Source organism: Epinephelus fuscoguttatus, linkage group LG1 (genome assembly GCF_011397635.1).
Source record: "Epinephelus fuscoguttatus linkage group LG1, E.fuscoguttatus.final_Chr_v1".
Taxonomy (NCBI): domain Eukaryota; kingdom Metazoa; phylum Chordata; class Actinopteri; order Perciformes; family Serranidae; genus Epinephelus; species Epinephelus fuscoguttatus.
In genome coordinates this window covers 17790810-17810366 of record NC_064752.1, presented here as the reverse complement: position 1 = coordinate 17810366, position 19557 = coordinate 17790810, and the positions used below count along the sequence as shown (strand labels likewise).

The 19557-nt window shown below is 41.8% G+C and overlaps 1 protein-coding gene across 1 annotated transcript in view; it reads right to left on the bottom strand.

Annotated features, from left to right (window-relative positions):
• necab3 (N-terminal EF-hand calcium binding protein 3) overlaps positions 1–19557 on the bottom strand; it is a 76894-nt gene that overhangs the window by 37211 nt on the left and 20126 nt on the right. The window contains exons 3-4 of the mRNA XM_049588636.1: positions 4298–4406; positions 2477–2502 (exon numbers count right to left, since the gene is read on the bottom strand). Coding sequence (XP_049444593.1) covers positions 2477–2502; positions 4298–4406 — 135 coding nt within the window. The remainder of the gene's footprint in view (positions 1–2476; positions 2503–4297; positions 4407–19557) is intronic.

The window sequence follows — 19557 nt, the reverse complement described above, 5'->3', positions numbered from 1 at the left end:
TCTGACACACACATGCATTTTTAAGATGATAAAAAAAATAGGTCAATAGATCTGTGTCAGGTTTTTGGTGGGCTGCGCGCATGCGCACGCACACACACACAAACACACACACACACACATACACACACACACACACACACACACATACACACACACACACACACACACACACACACACACACACTCACAGGACTAAAGTCTAAAGCATAAGAATAGTTAGATATTTGGGAAAATGCGCTTCTTATTTGCTTTCTTGTGACAGTTGACAGTTAAGCAATGTCCCGACCAAATATTTGTGACAAAACAAAATCGGTTTAGAGAATTGCAAAAAAAAGCTGCAGCGGTGAGAACTGCCTCGTCTCAGCTCGACTCAAACCGCCTGATGGTGTCGCCTGCAATTCAGCTTATCACCAGCAGCTGGTTTTAGAACCTAAGGTGTGTCACCTGTTTTAACAGCCAATCAACCTATAGTGAAGTCAGTTGGTTACAAACTGTCAGCAAATGGCGTTTTCGCTTGCTGCTGCATTCTCCAGCAACAGCTCTCCGTCCCAGCTGAGCCTCAAGTCTGTCTTGTTTACATCCCCACAGCTTTAGACATGTATCGGTCTCCATCATTGTGTTGGTGTTGGACGATGGGCTGCTGCTGCTGCTGACTGGATATGCACATTTCACATTCTCAAAAAAGAAAGTATTCTTACAGTCTTACTTGTACCTGATAAACCATAAGGTGCATACACATGCCGCATTTTTTGCGCCCTCAAATTAACTGCCTTCAATGGAGCTGCACGGCACGCACCTGCACGCACCTGCGCCCTATTTTTCAGGGCGCGACAGCTGCGCCCTGAGATAAACTGAGTTCAACTTCCAAAACACAGCAGTGTGCACTGCATCTCACGGGACGAGGAACAACCAATCACAGCCGACAGATACTTTTCTTGTCCTCCATAAACATCAGTCTGTAGTAAATAACTAAAAGTTGTCCATTTTGGTGCAGAGCTTTACATCTGTCTCATGAACAGTAGGCCCGCACGCAAACAACACACTGGAAGAAGATCAGCTCTGCACTGTGGACTTCAGGTAAATAGGCTGTGATGCGGTGCTTGTTAAGGTTGCTTAGCAACCTCAGACGCAGCCTGCTGCTGTGCTCTTGCTAGCTGACACAAAAAAAGTTATGGAGTAGCACCCAATGCCTGACCACGTGTTTTCCAGGCGTTTTAAATACATGGCTTATGTACAGCCCCTCACAGTCGTATTTGTACCTGAAAAACCATAAGGTCGCATTTTCTTGCGCCCTCAAATTCATTGTTTTCAATGTTGACGCATGGCGCGCAAGCATTCTAGAGCGCCTACTGTCAATGGTGCGAGAGCTGCGTCCTGAGATAAACAGAGTTCAACGTTTGGAACACAGCAGCACGCACCGCATGCTATGTGACGAGGAACAACCAATCACAGCTGACAGATATCTTTCTCTTCTTACGTAAATATCAGTCTGTGGTAAATACGAAGAAGAAGTTGATCATGTTAGTGCAGGGCTACCCAGTGTTTTATATCTGTCTTACAGACAACAGGCCAGCACACAAACAACCCTTTGGAAGAAGATCAGCTCTACACTCAGGATTTCAGGTACATAGGCTATGATACGGTGCTAGTTGAGGTTGCTTAGCAACTTCAGATGCAACCTGCTGTCGTGCTCTTGAAGGTTGGCACAGAAAAGGCACATGAGTAGTACTTAGCACCCGACCTCGCGTTTCCAAGGGGTTAAAGACGCGGCATGCGCCCCCTAAGTTAGTTAGGAAGTACAGAGAGTACACTGTCTTGTAGTCGCATTGATGTAAACTGGCAGGTTTCCAGAACGTTGCAGACTGGCGCATTTCCAGTACTTGTTGTGGCAAATCTTTTGTTGGAATAGGGCTTTAGATGAGATGAGTGAAATCACTCTAAAGTCTGTACTGTAAATGAAAAGCTACCAGCAGCAACCATTTGGCTTAGCAAAGCACAAAGTCTGGAAATGGTGAAACAGCAGCAAAATCTGCCTATCAGCATCTATAGGCGCCAGCACACTCTGTCAGAAGTGCTTGTCAATTAGTCACTTGGCTTCAGAGGCCTCCCCTCCAGACACCTTTTAGACTTCAGATTAATCGGGTCTGTGTCTGATAATCTTTGTAATTTCTAAACTTGTGTTTCCAGCCTTTATGCTAAGCTAAGATAAGCTAATCGTCTCCAGGCTGCAGCTTCATATTTAACAGACATAAGAGAGTGATGTCGATCTTCTCATTAAACTTTCTGCAAGATGATGAATAAGCGTATTTCCCAAAATGTCAAACTATTGTTTTAAAGTTTCCCATGCTACTAATCATCATTAAAAAATGTCGTCACACAAATACGACAACAATCACTGATGTTGGCGAATTTTAAAGGCAGCAGTTTTAGAGGAAATGAAAGTTGACTTATTAAATGAAAGCTCTTTTCCACCAACCTGATAGCTTGTCAGTGTCCAGATTGCTGCGAGGCAGAACATGAGGAGATAAATGGGGAAAGTATTTGGAAAGTTAATTAGGAAAGATTCAAAGTCATGCTGCTCTTATTTCTGCAAGACAGACTGTGTGGTTAGATTGTGTGAAAAGTACAGTGTTAGCCCAGGAAAGACACACACAGAAGACACTGGCGTTAAAAAAGAAAACTATAAAACTCAGTAAAACTTAAGTTAGCAGGGACAGTTTTCTTGCCATTAAGTTAAACACAAGCTATTCATTCAGTGTAGAAAATAGGTGTTGTGTAATTTGTCACTCTGCATGAAGAATACAGTTCAGCTTTCTCAATAGAAATAAATGTGAAAGAGCTTTTTCTTTTGGACTTACTATTGAAATCAATAATGCTGTGTTTACCAGTCATGGCAGAAATTATTACATCGGAGGCTAAATTGTTTTTAGTATCACATGTTGGTGAAGACGGTACTATTACTATATATAATATGTTGCTTTAATGGCATTTTACAGGTCATTCTCACTGTCAGGCGCAGAACTTAAGCGAAGCTGCCTAATGGTTTGTGTTATTAGAAAGTCTGCGGGCAAAACAAAGCCTGTCTTTCTATCAGCCGCTGTGCTAAATTTCCATTTTGATAGTGACAACAAGTTCCCACACATCTCCGTTGTTGGCTATCATTATTTTGACCAGAGAGATAATTTTCTGTGCTTTCAGCTGACAGGGAACATTCTCTGAGCCGACTTTAAACATCATCTCCAAAGCCTGGCGAAGCCTTTGTTTCAGAAGTGATATTATACGATTAACTGTATTGTTATTCACAACAAGAACGCCCTTTAATTAGACACCAGAGCTCAGATCATGCCAACTGCCTCAAAGCCTGGAGTGTGGTTAGAGAGGTCCGAGGGCCGGTTTGTCACATCAGTGACGGTCCTGGCGTAACGGTGTGTCCAAAAGCAATTTATCACACAGATGGAAGAACTGGCGACACAACAAAACATAAATGCAGAGTTGTTACCACAGCCAGACACTCCACTCTCTCTAATTGGTTAGGTGAACAAAAGGAGGACTTCTTACAAAGTAAATGAATCAATACATCAATGCGCTTCTGCGTGTATGCGTGGGTTTGTTTATGCTCGCGAGCGCCTCGTGAGAACGACAGAGAGACTTGACAATCAGAGTGAATTCATTAGTTTACCTGAGATACATGCGGTTTGACTGTCAAGATAGAAGCCTTGCTTATAGCCTTCTAATGTCGGTGCAGCGTAAAGAAAAGCCTGGTGGACAAAACTTGTGAATGCCTCACGCATACAAATTCCCAATCTGCCAAAAACAATAAAGAGCACTGGCTTCACAGAAAGGATGAAACTTCATGACAGGAGAGAAATGGTCTTTCCCTCTGTGGCTGCAGTGAGTTAAACATTCTCTGCAGACCAGTGATTTCAGCAGCAACCCTCAGGCTGATTCCTTTGATTGCAATTTCTGGGGAGCTGGTTTTGAAGTGGCTGCTGTAGTCCACAGTATTTTATGTCCAAAGGAAGGGGGTAAACATTAATTCAGCCTGCTTGAGTTTGGCTGCAGGGCTCATTTCTGCTTGAAGACCTCCCTCCAGCTGCGAGACATTTAGTTTGTAACTGATGACTTGAAAGGAACACATTAACTGCGCCTTTAAGCGCCAAGCACTTGCTGTTGAGTCTTTTTTTTCAGCTTCTTTAGTTTATTGTAGCAGTTGTAGAAATAAATAAATAAACATAAGTCATTTTTCACCACGAGGGATTTAAATCAGAGCCCATTAGAAAAAAAAAAAAAACCTCACTTATTTTGTCGGCCATCTATGGAATAGAAAAGCTCCTGTAGCTCCTCAGTGGTCAGGATCCCATCGGCGAAGTAAGCATTGAACTCTTCAAATGACAGCTTGCCATCATCTGAAACACAGGAAAAGTATAGGCCTACATTATGACAGAAATAACAAGGGTGTAACATAAGTGTGTGTGTGACTTTATGGGATGATAAATTCCGAATAATCAGCCAAGGATCTCAAGGAACTTCCTCATTTACAACGTTAAAGACTGACCAAGAAATAAGTCAAGTGTCATTGTTATTTTTATTTATATTTTGGCTTTATGGTGTCTAAAACCCTGTTTTCTATCATATCAAACAATCTCTCCACACTGTTACATATTCCATTTGCACAGAATCCATGGGGTTCAGCGACCAGGGATGATCTCTGCAAAAGACAGCCACCAAAACTTTGTATTGATTTTTAACTGTTTACTTTTTTATTTTCTTAATTTGTTTCCTGAAAGAATCTTGCAAGCACTTTTTTTCCTGATAGTCAAATGTTAATTACTGCTAGGTCCCTATGGATTGAGCTACTGCCACCTCCGACTGTTGCAACATATTGCAATATACTGTAATATATTGTATCATAACCCCCGTATCGTGATGTGTGTTATTCATCTTAATCTAAAAAGGACTGAAAAACACTGCAGCTTTATTTAATAGCATTTAACAAAGCACATGTAGACCATCATCAATATACTTCAACTCAAAACACTCTAAAAACTCTTTGTAGTTCTCTTGTGTAAAAACCCCTTTGCTATTTCAGGTCTGACAGCACACTAATCTAAAGACCTGATGAACACCATCTCAGTGTAAATGAGTTCATCTGAACCCTTTCTATTTTGTTCTTTCTTCCATTCTACTCTTGTTCTGGAGTACAGGTCCACGTTGTGTGGTGATTCCTAGAGCTGAAATTGCTTGATTTATCCAACCAGCAGTCCAAAACCACAATATTCTCAAGATACAATGATATCAAAAACACACAGAGGCAGTAAATAACCTCATTTGACATGCTGAAACCAGAGAACAATTCAATATTCAAAGTTCATATGTATAAAACTCTGAAAGTCGTCTTTGTATCTCTACAAACTGCAGAAATATTCCTCAAACTCAAACTTTAAAATAGAAGAAGCTACATATTGTCTGCAGATTGGATTTTTCTACATCTCAAACTAGTTAACAGTGAGCACAGCTTGTTGTGACAGACAATGCACAGAAAAATCAATAGCAGAAGACAAACAGCTCGGTTGTCATCTGTGAAGGAGTGCTCCTCCGTGAGCCTACTATCAATCTGTCTACTGGCACCGATTACACAGATCAGTCAGCAGTTAGTCTGCCAGAAAGAAACTGCTAGATGTTTTAATCCGCATAAAAGAGTCCACAGCAACAGATAGATCGGTGTCTGCGGAGAACATTTCTGAGCCACAACAGACACTCGGGCAATCAGAAGTATATTGGAGGGAGTTGAGCACTCTGTCAGCCGATGTAGATGAAAAACACACCAGAGTGGTCAGGGTGATAAAATAGAGCCAGGATGGCGTGTAGACAAATGAGAATGAGTGTAAAGTATTTGTTGAATCAGAGAAACAGGCTGGTTTTGTCACCGAGGGTCAGGCAGCTACTGAGACAAACAAAAGCTATCCAGCCATGTCATTACTGCATCCATAAAGGAACTATCACCAGTCATTTTCTGCTCTCAGAGCGCAGGATGACTGTCGGTTTCATAACCCCACTGAACAATCTACCCAAATAATGACCCTGTCTACACAAAGACAAGGTAAAACGAGAGCAGTTTAATATGCCATGGAGTTCCAGTTGGCTGACTCAGCAGAGCTGAAAACTCAAGGGCAAGCTAGAAGACCATCTGTTCAGCCAGAGCCTCTCTGACACCGCTCATTATTACCTCTGACCAGAATGTGTAATGTGCAGGCAGAGACAATGCACAGCCCTCCACACTATGGCTCATTTTCTCTCTCTCTCTCTCTCTCTCTCTCTCTCTCAGGTAGTCTTTTTATCTTCCTCCCATTCTCTGTATGCCTTGTCTTCGTCCACTTAAAGAGCGAGATCAATCTGACATGACTTTAAACATTGTTTTGATTTAAAGAACAAAAAGGTTTCCAAGTTGGCTCTGTAGTAAAACATTAAAAGAATTGGACCACTATGGAAAGCAATTTAAGGAATGTTAATAGAAACTGCAATATAGCAGTAAGTCAGCATCTTGCACACTTTAAAAAAAATAGCACTGCTGGCAGGTATACAGAGTTTTAAAAACTCCTCTGGATCAAACCCGTAATGCACTATTCATTGCTTATGGAGCAGTGGATGACTTTGTATTTTGATGCTGAGGCATGGACTGAACTGTCCCGGGGCATAAGGAGAACTTTAAGTTCATTTTTAAGGTGAAAGCTATCCTGTTAGTATGGCTCAAACCTAAACTATAGAGAACAAGTATATGGTAGACACATGCTTCAGTTAAACTCTGTTTCCATGTTATTTTTTTCAACCATTTACTTAAAAGCGTTTGTATTCAAAATACAGAAATGAAACATGATAGCCAAAGAACAATAAGGGGCACTAGAAGCATATTAAAGGCCTTTGCACATTGAGTCTGTGTTTTTATGGATGTTTTTTAATCTATCATCTGGGAAAAAAAAAAGTTACGCACCGAAACTTTGCACACTGATTCTGATTCCGCATTTCATTCGCAATACATGACTCCTTGGCTTCTCTCCACTGGAGTTACCTGTCTGGCTGTCATCACTCCCTCCATGTCTCTTTATCTGGCACCGCAGCTGCATGAGGGGGCAGAGCTGCGCTCCCTGTCCAACACATTCTCACTCCAACCTCGTCACATATTGACATTTGCTTTCCACATCTACATACCACGTGAAAGGTACCCTGGGTGCGTTAGCTGCTGATGTTCTGGGACACCATGTCAAGTTCTGTTTGTTATATGCATTGTCTTCTTTCAACATACACTTCTGTTTTCACAGGAAATTTAACATTTACACACAAAATAAGCACACTACGTAGGTACAACACCGCAAACTGACATTTTTTTTCCTTCAACAAAAATATGTGGTTAAGTTTAGGAAAAAAAATACAGGGTTTGGCTTTAGAATCTTAAGGGACATGAACACCACTTTCCTGGGTGAAAATCGTGGTTTGTTTAACCCTCCCGCCCACCCCTCATGCAGTTTCACTGCCTTAAATTTTGTCCTTGTCCTGCCATGTTTCCCCAACCCGCCACATTTTCTTCACTAATTCTTGGTCAAACGTCTCTAAAGGCTTCTGAGGATGCAAAAAATGCAAAAAACTGAACCTGTTACAAAAAATTTTATGGACTAAAGTTTCGGACGTGAGGTCGTATCTATTTTTGGACATGCGACAATTTTGGACATAAAAAACAGAGTCAGTGTACAAAGGCCTTTAAGGGTCCCAACAACACCAAGCTGACGGTCGGCCCTTGAGATGAGCCTCTGTCATTCTAGTTTTTGCAGTGTGTCCTCCACAATTTGCAATAGTCAGCCCAAATTTCTTCGGTTGATTCAGCATGCTGAATTGGCTTCCGAGGTGGCTGAGCCCCTTGGTGAGTGTGCGTGAAAGCTCAGCTCAGAACATGAGAACGTGAGGAAAGCAAACAGTTAAAGTCAAGAGGGCGCACGATCAAAACAAAGTTATTATTCGCTAGTGCACAGTAGATATCATTTGTTTTTTCAACATTAGGTCGTGTTGGTATTGTGGTAACTGGCTAACGCATCTTGAATCTATCCTGTCCATCTTTTGGTTTCCCTTTTTACATGACAAATTCAGACTACTGCCACCTGCTGGTATGGAGAGTTATTTCCTCTCAGGCAGGCACAAAATGTATGTTAGCTGGCCATGGTCTGTAGTCTTTGTGGTGTGTTCAAGTGCAACTTTTTGGATGAGAAACAGACGACATGTGACGACGCAATAGTCTGCATTCATTGCCACTAGTTCTTTGATGTTGGTTTGGTGTGTCCTGGCTTTAAGCATGGTCAAAGACCAGTCTGCTTTCCAGGCTCCATAATTTCAGCAAACAGGAAGAGCACACACATCTTAACCCATCAGAAGGCAAAAGCAGACTGCAGTCCTAATGCAGCGCACTGCAATGATCCTATAGATATGTTAATCCTTTGCTAATGAAATACAGTACATATAAATTATTTACAAATATTTCTCTATTATATAAATGGTTCCTCAGTATAGATTTTAAGTAGTAGTATCAGTCTTACACTTTCTACACCTGCAGTTTCTTATTTGATGCCATCTGTAGTTAGTTTGTGGATCTGAGGCTACAGATCCCTCCACACGTCTTTATCTCCTCACAGTGTTGCATTTGGAAGATTTCCTATATTTGGGGTGCCAAACAGGCTGCAGTTATGCTCAGAAGTGACACTCCTGATAATCAGTTTGATGGACTCGTGATGACGACTGGCAGTCTCCTCGATTTTCTTTGACAGTTCTGGGCTAAGTGTCTTTCTCATGAAAGAGGGTGGCTGCAACAAATACACAAGCCCGAGGTCTGTGCTTTACTTCTTCTATTAATACAGAGTTTTATGATGATGAGAAAAGATTATGGGTTGCTTGTTTGATGGCTAATGAGTCATTTGTTTCGTTACTTTGTACATTTTTCTTTTTTCTTTTAACTTTTGAGTGATGAAGGCTAACTCCCACCTTTGAATCTCTATTTTTTTCTTCAAATATGAGCTGACTACTGTCTATACTCAGAACAACCTGTTTGTGGATGTCAATAAACTAAAACTCAGCCTCCGAGCAGGTTGCCATCTGCAATGAGTGCAACAGAGTGAAAGATGGAGGGTCAGCTAGTGTTGAGTTGAGGATGTGGATACATTATATTGTCTGAAAAATGGGAAAAGCAGTAAATCTATGTATTTGTCTCACATACAATAAATGTCAAAGAGCAATCTTACTTTTAATCTCACCCTGATCCTCCAGGGATGACGGTGACAGATGGCATCCAAAGATGGCATTAAAAGCATCAGGAAGGTGAAGATAAGCTGTTATGAGAAGATTACGTGTTTGCTATCTTAAGACTCATACCTGCTTGTTTACTCTCTATTCCAATTTATGTATCCTCACTGCAATCACATACATCGGCCTGAGGGATGTGAGGCCATGGGAGGATGGAGGAATTGATGCAACATTCTTGTTTAGTCAAGCATCATTCTGAAGTGATGTTTATCATTTATGGTGATTTCCATTGCTGTATTTTTTATACCTGAGCTGGTATTGTTTTACTGTTCTGCACAGATTTGTTGTCTCATACCTCTTCTCCACTAAATTAGCTCTGGTTCTTGAAACTGTTCTGTTCAAGACTCTTGGAACCTTGGTGCCATCTAGCGAACCAGCCCACGTTTCCACCAGTTTTGTACAAAACAATTGTAATCAAGGATGCTTAATCAACAGAGGTGGTGCTTCTTAAAGTCAAGGATCCCTCCATCCTCCTACAGAGGCAAGGCAAGAGTCCTTTCTAGCATTCAGTGAACACACATTGGAATAGACTGACGAGTCTATTCCAATGTGTGTTCACTGAATAGACTGACGAGTGCACCCAAGTGTGCATCATCAACCCCCTGGAGACTGAGGGGGTTTAAGGGTACTATGATAATTTTGGCACCCTCTAATGTTGCTGTACAATTTGAGAAAATTGACTCCTGTAGATATTAATCCCAATAAATGACGTATTTATCCAAATCCTGTTGAGCTCCACCAGCAAATCGTGCGCAAGGAATTCTGGGTACTCTATGCCCGCTAAGGATACACACATGCATCCTTAAAAATTCCCCTTAATGAAGGACTCTGTAGAATTTGAAGAATCCTTGATATTGGAACAGTCCTTTGATTGGATGACATTGCCATTTAAGGATCCTTCCTTGACTTTGAGAAGCACGTAGGGTGTTGCACAACAGGAGGAGGCAGGAGGAGCAAGATTATTACCTGTGATATTTGTGTCTATCCAAAAAACAAGCATGGATTAACTATTAATGATCAGATGATGCAGGAGACTATTCGGTGCAAGACTCCATCACGACTTTCTAACCTTTAGAATGGACATGCACACTGATGCTGTTATGATTCACACTTTAGGTCAAGGAAAACCTGCTTTTTTGGTCCCAGCTGGGAACCAATTCATGTTTGGTGGAAAGGCTACAAACACTTCGAAATTAGGTGCACAAACTGGAACTGAACTCGTTCCATGTTGGTCAAAAAGGTTCAAGTGAGATTTCAAGAGCTGACATATATTCATATACCTCAACAGTTTTGCAACCTCCTCAGCCGGCTATGTGTCATTTTCAAAAGGATCATAAACCCTCTCCCCCACACAGCTTGCATATTCTCATACTGCTGTATATAAAACTGCATTTGTTACAAATTTATTACTACATTTATTCATCCTCTTCCAGTCCTATCAGAGCAGCCACAGTATCCAGTTGCTAAACAGATTCCCGACCCAAACGCCAGCTGATGCCTCTAAATGAATATATCATTCATCCACGGCCCAACGACATATAAGAAGCACTCGCAGCTTCTTTAAGTAGATCACCGATTCCAGAAACAATCATAACGTAAACATTGTGTATATTATGAAAGCTACTTATGATGCATTGCTCCTGTTATGTCCCCAGTTAATGTGTGGTTATTTCTGGATCATTTTCAGAGAACAAAGCAATACATTTTCTTGAGAATAACTTAATCATAGTCTGTAAATGGATCATATCTCAGCATCAGCAAATGTTGTTGACCTGGTTTTAAAGGGAACATGAGCTCTTTGAACAAACAGGATACCTCTGTATGTCTTCTTCTCTTGAAATTAGACTCAAAAGACTTAAGACTTTTCATTTGACTTATTATTTTTTTCATATTTTATGATGGTGGTCTTCAAAATAAAGAAATACAGGTGTCCATTTGTGCCAAATTTGACGATATTCCCTCAAAGTGTTCTCGAGATAAGCAGAAGATATACTTTATAAATCCTCAAGCAGGAATTCAATTTCTTTTCCTACTCTGTTGTCATATACACACAGGCCTGAAATACACATACATGCACAAACAGAACCTATTCATGTATTAAATGGAGAGATGTCAGAGTGAGGAGGCTGCCTTGAACAGGCGCCCCTGAGCAGCTGGGGTTTGATGCCTTTCTCAGGGGCACGGGGCGAACTGGCTCCTCTCCAGCTGCCAATCAACACTCGATGCTTGGTCCGTGCAGGGTCTTGAGCCGGCGACCCTCCGATTCCCAACCCAGGACCCTGAGCTACTGCCGCCCCTACTGGCTTTACTGGCTTTACCAGCAGACGGACGGACTACCCAAAAATATTATGCCTCCAGCAGGGGGCAGCTGTGGGTCAGAGGTAGAGCGGACCGTCCACCAATTGGAAGATCACCAGCTGGATCTACGGCTCCTCCAGTTCGCATGTCGAAGTATCCTTGGGCCAAGATACTGAACCCCAAATTGCTCCTGATGGCTGTTCATCGGTGTGTGAGTGCGTGTGAATGGTTACTGAGTAGCAGGTGGCACCACGTGTGTGTGAATGGGTGACATGTGCTGTAAAAGCGGTCAGAGTGGTCAGAAGACTAGAAAAGCGCAATACAAGTGCAGTCCATTTACCATTTAAAACTGACTGAAAAAGCCAAAATGGTCAGAAAAGCTAAAAGGCTCACCACATTATTTTGCATGACTTCAGATTTTCTGGCATCAAGGCCATGACAGAAAACACAAAGCCAAACATCACAGCTTGGCAACAAAGTAGAATAAAAAAAAGCAGTTCAGAGACCAGGAGCCCAAAGCCCAACTCTAACCATCTATCACTGGAGCAATTTGTCTGAGCAGCTGTTTCATCTAAAAACCAATAAGCCATCAGCACACTGAATGCAGATGTGGCAGAGAACACAAGACGAAAAAAGGCACCAGCCCACTGCGTGATACCCTCCTTTAAATTGAACCAAAATCTAAGCGGTTTAAGCCTTCATACAGCCCAGTGCTGCAGAGGAAATTCCATCATTACAGCAAAATAAAAGTAGCTATAAATCACACTGTCGGTCGAGTCAAAGGCAATGTGCTTAAACTGCTTTTTAATACTCATTCAGAGAAATCGCTTAGGAACGTCAAGGTGAGAAAAATGCTTCCATAGAAAGAGCAAGCTGGAGAAATGTGCTGATTCTGTACCGCAGCAGGACACAGTGTATCACAGTGGCCTTTTCTCCTTCAAAAAACAACTTCAAATACACTAAACAAAGTGTTCACAAGATGTGAGTAAACAAGAACCAAATGAGCAAGTGAGGAAGTCCTGTAAAGTAGGGCACAAAGTAGGCCGCGCTCTTATCTCTCCAAAGGTTAGTCCCATTGCAGCCTCTCCTAAGTGGTTTATAAATTCCCATGAATGCATCACAGCTTCAAAAGCAACTAGCATTTGCTAAAAGAGTTGGGTCTTGTTTCTTCATAACAAACTCCTATGCACTACTGTATGCCCAAACCATCTCACATTCTGGTATTCTTAGTATCAATGCTCTACTTAGTGTTCCAGCGGGCCATCTGTGAGGAAAGCTGTGATATAAGCTGCCTTTTAGCTTCCATATCCTGATTTAAGCCTCCGTGCTGCTTTTAGATCGCATACCCTACTGCTTCTCCATTCCCCACCTCACTAATGGTCTGAAGCTCGCTGGTCTCTTTCTCCACACCGGAGCAGATGTCAAGCGAGAAGAAGTGAGGTTCATTAAAAGCTCAGGAGGAAAAGAGGACATGATTTCTCCAGCAATGATACTGGAGTGTGTTTTCTATAGCTCTCTTAAATTGACATCTGGGTGAGGAAGACAAACATTTTCAAGCTAAAATTGAAATTTAGTTTTATTTTGATAGATGTGTTTTTTCGTTTCTTAACTTTAAGCTGCTACACATGAAATAACCCAACGAGATTGCTGATCTGTGACCATTTGGCCAATTAGGGTTGCGACAGCTGGGTTTTATGCAAGACGGCTAATTATCCTCAAGATTTCAAGCACATGGGAAACAATCAGTCAACCATTAAAAGTGTATGCTCTGAGTACGAAACTTCAGGGAACACAAACTGAAACTGAGTTTGATTGAATTTGTCTCTCAGAAAATAATAAGGGTCAGGTATCAGATTTCAGGTGACAAAGGCTTGAAAGCAAAGGCTGACGCACATAGCAACTGTGACAATCAAACAGCACTGGTGGAAATGACCAGATATATGTACGACTGGGCTGATTAGCAGAAATGGGAAGCAGGTGAGTGAGTGGGCAGGGAAAGGTCAGGCAACTGCAGCGCTGATGAGGGTAGGTGGGAACAGGTGAGGAGATGAGTGGGGGAAGCTTAAGTGATTGAGGCTGTTTCTCAGAGGCCATTTACATGTTATGTCATAAACGGACATTTCACCGTCTCCGTTTTCAAAAAGATCTTCGTTTACACTTACCCGTGTATATATACACAAGAGCACGCCAAACCTGTAGGTGGCAGTGTAACGAGAAGCTCAAGCCTTCCATGTATCCATTGTCACCATAGCAACATAGGTCGCACTTTTGACACAGGCGCAAGTTCCGGCGCATACTGTGACGTCGGCTGCCTATAACTCCGTTTATCTCCGTTTATCTCAGTTTACATGCAAAGGCGCAACCGGAGTTTTCCAAAATCTCCACTCTGGCCGGAGTTTTTAGAAAGACTCGTTTTCAGAGGAGAAATCTCTGTTTGCGTGTAAACGAAGGGCTCAAACGAAGGAAGACGTCTCTGTTTATCAAAATCACCGTGTACGTGTAAACGGCCTCTCAAAGTCAAGGAAGGATCCTTAAATGGTTGAATCATAAGGGTGCTTTGCTCTGCAGCAGCAAACTGATCTGGTGCTGATTTACATGAGAATTCATGTAAAATGGAGGCTAAGCCATGAACATAAATTACAGATCACCTGTAAAGCGTTTTAATAACTCAGTCTGTCATAATTAAAACAACTGGAGACTGGGAACGAACTGACATATGAGCCTAATAATATTCTAATAAATCAACATCATATCTGACAGGATGTAAGTGTTTCTGTGACTTCCTGTATGAACTGAAGGCTGCTGGAAACTGTCGGGAAACTGTCTGGCTTTTTGTCACCGCCTCCTGCTGCAGCCGCCTGATCTCGTCCACTTTCCAGGCGAGGCACATCTCACACAAGCCAAATGTGTGCTCACAGAATGCTAGGAAGTACTTTTGCCCTCTCTCTGTAGGATCCTTGACTTTGAGAACCACTGGAGGGAAAGGGGTTATTGGAGGGCAGGAGGAAGTTGCTGAATGTGAGACTGAGGTGAGTGGGACAGAAGAGAAAGTCAGAGGGCATCTGTGGACAGGTAGAGAATGGAAATGAAAAGGTCTGAAGGAGTGAGAATGTGGCTGGAGGGACAGGGAGGCAGAACGTGACAAAATCATGAATTGGCTATAAAGGGCTGTACATAGCCCAGTCATCAGAGGAAAATGTTGGCATTGTGTATTTCTATAAACCACAAATACATTACATTTGTATGTCAGTGTTATAGTAGTAGTATAGTATGAGTTGACTTTGTCATCAGGAGGTGGAGAGGACGGTGGAAGGTGTGACCTGTAGCTGAGATGCCTGCCAAGCTGCAGACCACTGTTTGAGACAAACAAACAACAAAACCACCATAGCTGCATTTCCAGCAGCTTTTTAGGCACCAGACATTGGTGTTTTTTAGAGACCTGTCACTGTGTTCCCACCAGGGAAAGTGCCACAAAAAGCTGTATTGTAAGCCAAAACATGATCTTTCTCTAACCATAACCAAATAGATTGTGGTTAGGAAAAGATCATAATAGCGTACAAATGTAACGTACCAATAGTTCGGAAAAACGTACAATCAGGGGCGTAGCACAAAATTCTGGACCCTATGAATGCAACACATTCTCACTCTGACCTCGTCACAAAAGGACGTTTGGTCATTGACTTTCCACGTCCAGATATGACATGAAAGGTACCCTGGGTGCGTTGGTTGTTGACGTTCCGGAACGCCGTGTAAAGTTCTGTCTGTTACATGCATTGACTTTTTTCAAATTACACTTTCGTTTTCACAGGAAATTTAACGTTTTCTTACAGTTTCTTTCAAAATAAAAGCACTACATCGGTACAACACTGCCAATTTATTGTTTTTTTTCCTTCAACTAACGCACATGGTTAGGTTTTGCCAACACACACGTAGTTGGGTTTAGGCAACAAAAGCATGTGGCTGGATTTAGGATAACAGAACAGGGTTTGGCTTCACAATCTTGCAGGAAGTGAACACCACCCTCCCTGGTGAAAGTCACTGGTTGTTGGACCCGTCCACCACCCCTCCCACCAGGCCTACTCCCGACTTTCGCTGTCTTTACTTTCGTTCTTGTCCCGCTGCATTTCCCCCATGGCCATGGACAGCTTCTTTCATCAGAGTCTGATGCCAGAAGTCACTGCCCAAGCGCCGAGTTTTGACAACTTCGGAGCAAGACCGGGTAAAATGGTCTCAATGGTCCCTTTCCTCCATCCACAGCCTTCATTCTAGCGTCTTTGTCGGCCCTTCTCACAAGACAGCCTTTTGCACTCAGTCCCCCTTTCTGTCCCAGTCCTACACCCTTGTGTAAAATGCCAACATTTATTCTGGCAAATGGGCTACTTTACAATGTATACAGCATACACATACATACATACATACATACATACAAAACCTTTTTATCCTTGGATCCACACAGAGCTTGTGAGAAAACCCTCTGTGTGGTTTGCTTTGACGAAGCACAATTTCTCTGGTCAAGAATGAGCTTTAATGCCAGTACCAAGTGACTTCTCAGCCACTTGAGTGCCATGAAACAGCCTGTTACCACCCAACACTGATACTGTACATTATCGCAACAAGTTGTTCTGCTGAGTAAGTACCTTGCACATCTTGTAGGCAACATCAGCATTCATTTGAAGTCTTGTTTCTGTCCACCTGACCTGACAGACAGTCCAATTTTCAGTCTTCTTTTAGCTCTGGTCTTCACAAACCTCTGAGGGGTATATCAAGCAGTAGCTGCTAATTGCTTCAATATGTTCACCAGGTAGTCACTGACATTGTTCTTATGATGTCTGGTGCTGGACAAGTGGAGCTGAAGGGAACTGTAGAGTCAGGTGAGTGACCCCTTTAACTTAGATGTAGTGATTTAAACCATTGCTCATATAAAATATTGTTTGTGAAACTTTACATTGAAGCCAACACAGACAAAATGTCCTGAAAGTGCTGTGGATGAAAAAGCTACTGAGATAGCATGCCGAAAGATCCATGAGCAAATTCCATGTGCTGATGAAGTCCATGTGATACAGCTGAAAACTCCAGGACCCTGAGCTGGGATTGTTTTCTCATACCACCAGATAATAAAAGGACCACATGAGACATTTCTCGTGCTCAGTAGATTATATATTTCTCTCAACTTCAGACAGCCTTTAAATACAAACACTGGTTTATTATTTAACGTTCTGCTGCTATGGACCTCATCTTTAATTTGTTGATATTACGTACACAGTCTATTCCCGGTGGTGTTTATTACTGGAAGATAAAGAGCAGTGATTGTAGCACAGTATATTATCTTTGTGTTTTCCTTTCATATCAACACTCCTCGCTCCCTGCCTCTCCCCACCATCATCATGGTTTAGTGATGACAGCCATCTCAGCTGAGCTCATTATAATAAAAATCCAACAGTGAATATATTCTGCCCGAAGCCACGGAACAATTCATCACGTACGAGACCCGTCACAGCGGAGGTTAAGAGCTGTTGAGAAGTAATTGCTGTTTGGGGGCACGCTGATTACAGCCCCTATGAATGCAGCAATGTCCCGTTTATGTCCACTCTCTGCTGATGTGCTTTGGCACCTTTTATCATCTGTTGTTAGACAGAAATAAATATCTTTTTGGGCAGGGCATTCTGTGCCACGGCTCAAGTGAAGGCAAGAGGACAGTTTCTATTACAGAGAGGATATTTCAAATCTCGTGTGTAGGAGTGAAGCAATATTCCTTCATAAATATGTGATGTTTCGGGCAGATTTTTTACATGGAACATTCAAATTTGTTTGTTTTTAATATAGTGCAGTGTTGGAAATATGACGAGACAGTGGCAGAGCTCTGTTTGCAGCACTGTCTTTCCACTTTTAAAGTAGGCACAATAATACAGTGATGATGATGGTTTAATGTGCTATTTTTAAAATTAATGTAATTCAATGAACAACCTGGTCTAATTTCGAAGTCCTCGAATACTGCCGCTTAGTCATTTATTTTCCATGTCAGACTCAAACGAAAAACGAGTTTGAAATGCAACTGGACAACAATGTAATGTAAGGACCTGAACCCACAAAACACCTGAAGTTAAGATTTTCCTCAAATTAAAATCAGTTGCACAAAACACCCTTAAGTCTTCTCCTTTAGGTTTTCGTAAATGTTCTCTTAAGTATTTCAGGTTTTCTCCTTGTCTTTGTCTTATACTTAAGGAATCTCTTAACCATTGCACAAAAGACCAAATTAAGGTGAGTAAATTTATGTAAGTAAGTTGTTGCCAATAACTAAGAAAAAATGAACACATCCTGAGAACAAAGTTCTGCAACTGGGAGAAGCCAACAGATATGCATTTAATTTTACACTATAGATTTGACTGAATTCATTTTCTTTAATTAATTAGACTAAAAGTAGCTCTTAGTGACATCATTCTAAGAAAAATCTTAGAATTCCTTGAATTTTAAGATTTTTCTTAGAATTTTCCCTTGGTAAGATAAAAGTTCTTCACAAAGCATCTTAGGCCTTAAGAGAGCTCCTAAGGTGAAAAACTGTTAAGAGGAGGGAGGAGGACTTTTAAGAAGCCTAAGAGTGTCTTAAACAGAGAAGATGGCGGAAAGACAGAGAGGAAGGAGAGATATTCTCCGTATATTGAATGACAGTGATTTAATAAGACGCTACCGGCGTGATAGTGCAGGGATAATGTTTGTGGTTGACCTCATCAGGGATTAGCTTACTTTTCCCACCCAGCGTAGTAACGCAATAACGCCCGCTTTGGATTGCAGCACGTACCAGCGCTTCTCACACTCATCGCTTGTGCATAAAAGGAGAGGGAACGATGCATTGATTTGTCGGGCAATGCACTCCTAAGTCTACCTCTTCCCTTGTGCCGTGATCCCGGGACCGAATTTCCCTCTTAAAACTCCTTTGTTCTCCTCCACGAGCTGCGCCAACAGCAGCCACTGCTCTTCTGTCCAGTTCGGCTTTCTCGTTCTTTTTTTCTCCATTTCATTCGTTGTTTTGGTCATTCTGCCAAATCAAACCGCTTTTTACAAGGAGGCCAGCAATCACAGTAATTGCTGACAGCTGAGTCTGCGTCCACCATTAATATCAAATAGATTAAGTAGTAAAATTACCAGCATGGCGAGTAAACATAACAATAAGCAAATCAATAGCTATGTAACAATTAATTTAATTTTGCTGAGTTTCATCATCATGACATAAAATTATTTTCACGATTACACATTTCTTAATAGCCTACAGTCTAAGTTCTATGATGGTTGATTTCACTGTCCATTCATTACTAGGAAGGGTTTTTTTTGGAACAACCAATCACAGCTTTTAGAAGACTGCGTCATACCTAGCAATGGGGTCAACCACACCTCCTCACTAAGATAAAAGTTTCTGTCCCCTCCTTGCTCAGAGTTGCTCTCAGAAACTTCCTGAATCACTCTTAAGCTAAGATTCCTTGCTAGGAATTTTTAGGCTAAGTTAGGAGCTCTCTGAGAGGACTCTGAAAATCTTTGTGAATACGGGCCCAGGTGTTTTGTGCAACCAGTAACTGGAAAGCACCTTAAGGGCAGACGGGAGGGGTGGTGAAAACAAGCGGTGGACCAAGGGATGGTCAAACAACACTGGACTTTCACTTTCACTTAGCCATGTGCATTTGTCGCACAATGAAATAATCTAACACATATGAGGTGTTTTGCCAGCATTGTAAGTTTATTTTTGAAAAAGTATCTATCTAACCAGCAGATACTGTACATTTCCGTGAGAAGGGAAGTGTATTTTGAAAACACACAAAGCGTAAACAGACAAACGTCACCAACAGGCGCACCCAGATACCTAGCGTGTAATATGTAGACATGAAAGCCCATGGACCACATTGTGATATGTGATGATTTGGGAGTGAGAAT